Source organism: Haliotis cracherodii, unplaced genomic scaffold (genome assembly GCF_022045235.1).
Source record: "Haliotis cracherodii isolate W230 unplaced genomic scaffold, xgHalCrac1.p SCAF_3, whole genome shotgun sequence".
NCBI classification, from domain to species: Eukaryota; Metazoa; Mollusca; class Gastropoda; order Lepetellida; family Haliotidae; genus Haliotis; species Haliotis cracherodii.
In genome coordinates, this window is record NW_027266286.1 from 4451593 (window position 1) to 4454488 (window position 2896).

The window sequence follows — 2896 nt, forward strand, 5'->3', positions numbered from 1 at the left end:
CACCCCTTCTAGCAGTAGATAGGTCACACTGCTGAATATACAAATGTACCAGCTCATGTACTATGACAGAAAACTGTCACTTGGTCAAGGCTACCAGATACAGATGACAGAAAGACATGTTGGACATCTGAATGTAACACTTACAACGTAATGACAACCTAATACTAAGAAGTGAGTGAGTGAGTGAGTGAGTGAATGGGTGAGTTGGGTTCAACACTTTCAACAGTATTTCAGTCATACCATGGCGTGTCAGCTCAAAGTGCGAGGAAAGCCCAAAGTGATGCAGGTTTCAGACGTTTAATACTTTGGAAGCCTTCATCTAAACCACTCATCCTACCCAAACAGTGAAATAACTAGGTATTCAGAAATCTGTCTTGTTGTTTCCTAGCCACCGTTTCTATCCTCTCTTGGACCTGTAGAGGTCACATATTTTGCTGCATCCCTTTTGTCTGTACACCAAGCGTTTTGGATGATTATTTGTGATAATGTAACACTAGACCATCAGTACCACATGTCATTCCTAGGGTTGGGGATTGACTCTCTTCATGGTCACATGAAACCCTTCAGTTTGATTTGCCCATTCTGATATTGTGGGGGTATTGCTGAAAGCAGCACAAACATGTATTTACTTGTTAGACTATCTATAACAACATACATAATGCTGCTAGATGTCATGAAGGTGAGGTCATGACTAAGGGAAAAAAAACATCCTTTTCCTCCACAAGTAGTCAACACAATGAATAACAGACAGCCACATGGAGCCAACATTAAGGACAACAGACATAGACAGGGTCAAAACAAAGGACAACAAACAGACACAATCAACACAAAGGACAACAGACAGACACAGGGCCAAATCAATGAATAACAGACAGCCACATGGAGCCAACATTAAGGACAACAGACAGACACAGGGTCAAAACAAAGGACAACAGACACAGGGTCAAAACAAAGGACCACAGACAGACACAATCAACACAAAGGACAACAGACAGACACAGGGCCAAAACAAAGGACAACAGACAGACACAGGGTCAACACAAAGGAAAATAGATAGACACTGGGTCAACACAAAGGACAACAGACAGACAGGGTCAACACAAAGGACCACAGACAGACACAGGGTGAACACAAGGGACAACAGACAGACACAGGGTCAACACAAAGGACAACAGACAGACACAGGGTCAACACAAAGGAAAATAGATAGACACTGGGTCAACACAAAGGACAACAGACAGACAGGGTCAACACAAAGGACCACAGACAGACACAGGGTGAACACAAGGGACAACGGACAGACACAGGGTCAAAACAAAGGACAACAGACAGACACATGGTCAACACAAAGGGCCACAGACAGACACAGGGTCAAAACAAAGGACAACAGACAGACACGGTCAAAACAAAGGACAACAGACAGACACGGTCAAAACAAAGGACAACAGACAGATGCTGGGTCAAAACAAAGGACAACAGACACATGGTCAACACAAAGATCAACAGACAGACATGGTCAACACAAAGGACAACAGACAGACACAGGGTCAACACAAAGGACAACAGACAGACACTGGGTCAAAACAAAGGACAACAGACAGACACAGTAAAAACAAAGGACAACAGACGGACATGGTCAACACAAAGGACAACAGACAGACACAGTCAAAACAAAGGACAACAGACATTGATAGGGTCAAAACAAAGGACAACAGACAGACACAGGGTCAAAACAGAGGACAACAGGCACACACAGGGTCAACACAAAGGACAACAGACAGACACAGGGTAAACGCAAAGGACAACAGACAGACACAGGGTCAACACAAAGGACAACAGACAGATTCGGTCAAAACAAAGGACAACAGACACAGGGTTCAGGTAATGGACAAAGAGAAGACAAACACTATCAGACAGACACAGGGTCAAAACAAAGGACAACAGACAGACATGGTCAACACAAAGGACAACAGACACAGGGTTTGGGTAATGGACAAAGGGAAGACAAACACTATCAGACAGACACAGGGTCAAAACAAAGGACAACACACAGACATGGTCAACACAAAGGACAACAGACACAGGGTTTGGGTAATGGACAAAGGGAAGACAAACACTATCTGTCCAATTGAGTCCAGTCAAGGTGGAGCCCAGATGGTCTTTGTTGAATGAATTATTAATCAGTGACCTTGAGAAGGTCATGGTTCAGTGAATGGTATATCTCTGATTGATTGGCTGAATTAATACGTTTACACTATAACCAGTCAAGGGGTAATTAATTACTGGCATGACACCTGACAAACATTTTCCGCTCACACACCAATGAGATCTTGATTGAAAAGTCAGACACATCTACCAGAAACAATATTTCACAGTTTAACACTTACCTTTCACTGTAAAAGATTCTTGAAGGTGTATTGACGATGAAAGCCATAACTATGATACCAAATAAAAATATTGCAATATATTGCTGAACTTATATATTCATTTGTTGAATTCTAATCTATGGGGGTCTACAATTTGTGTCAGGTTGGCTAAATCACTGAAGGCATCATTGACATAATAATGTCACCTTCATGTGATGTCAATGGGGTACCAGGTGTTATTTTATGTAAATGTAGCAGGTGTTGAGTTCAAGTGATGTAAATGTAGCAGGTGTTGAGTTCCATGGTGATAGAACTGGGATCCATGGTGGCAGAACTCAGATCCATGGTGGCAGAACTCAGATCAATGATTGTAGAACTCAGATCCATGGTGGCAGAACTCAGATCAATGATTGTAGAACTCAGATCCATGGTGGCAGAACTCAGATCAATGATTGTAGAACTCAGATCCATGGTGGTAGAACTCAGATCAATGGTTGTAGAACTCAGATCCATGGTGGCAGAACTGGGAT

General features: G+C 42.6%; 1 protein-coding gene across 1 annotated transcript; it reads left to right on the forward strand.

Annotated features, from left to right (window-relative positions):
- Nucleotides 1-755: 755 nt before the first annotated feature.
- LOC139474182 (cornulin-like) lies at nucleotides 756-1610 on the forward strand. Its single transcript, XM_071257077.1, has one exon. It carries the CDS (start codon nucleotides 756-758, stop codon nucleotides 1608-1610), a length of 855 nt encoding a protein of 284 aa, XP_071113178.1.
- The last annotated feature ends 1286 nt before the right edge of the window (nucleotides 1611-2896 follow it).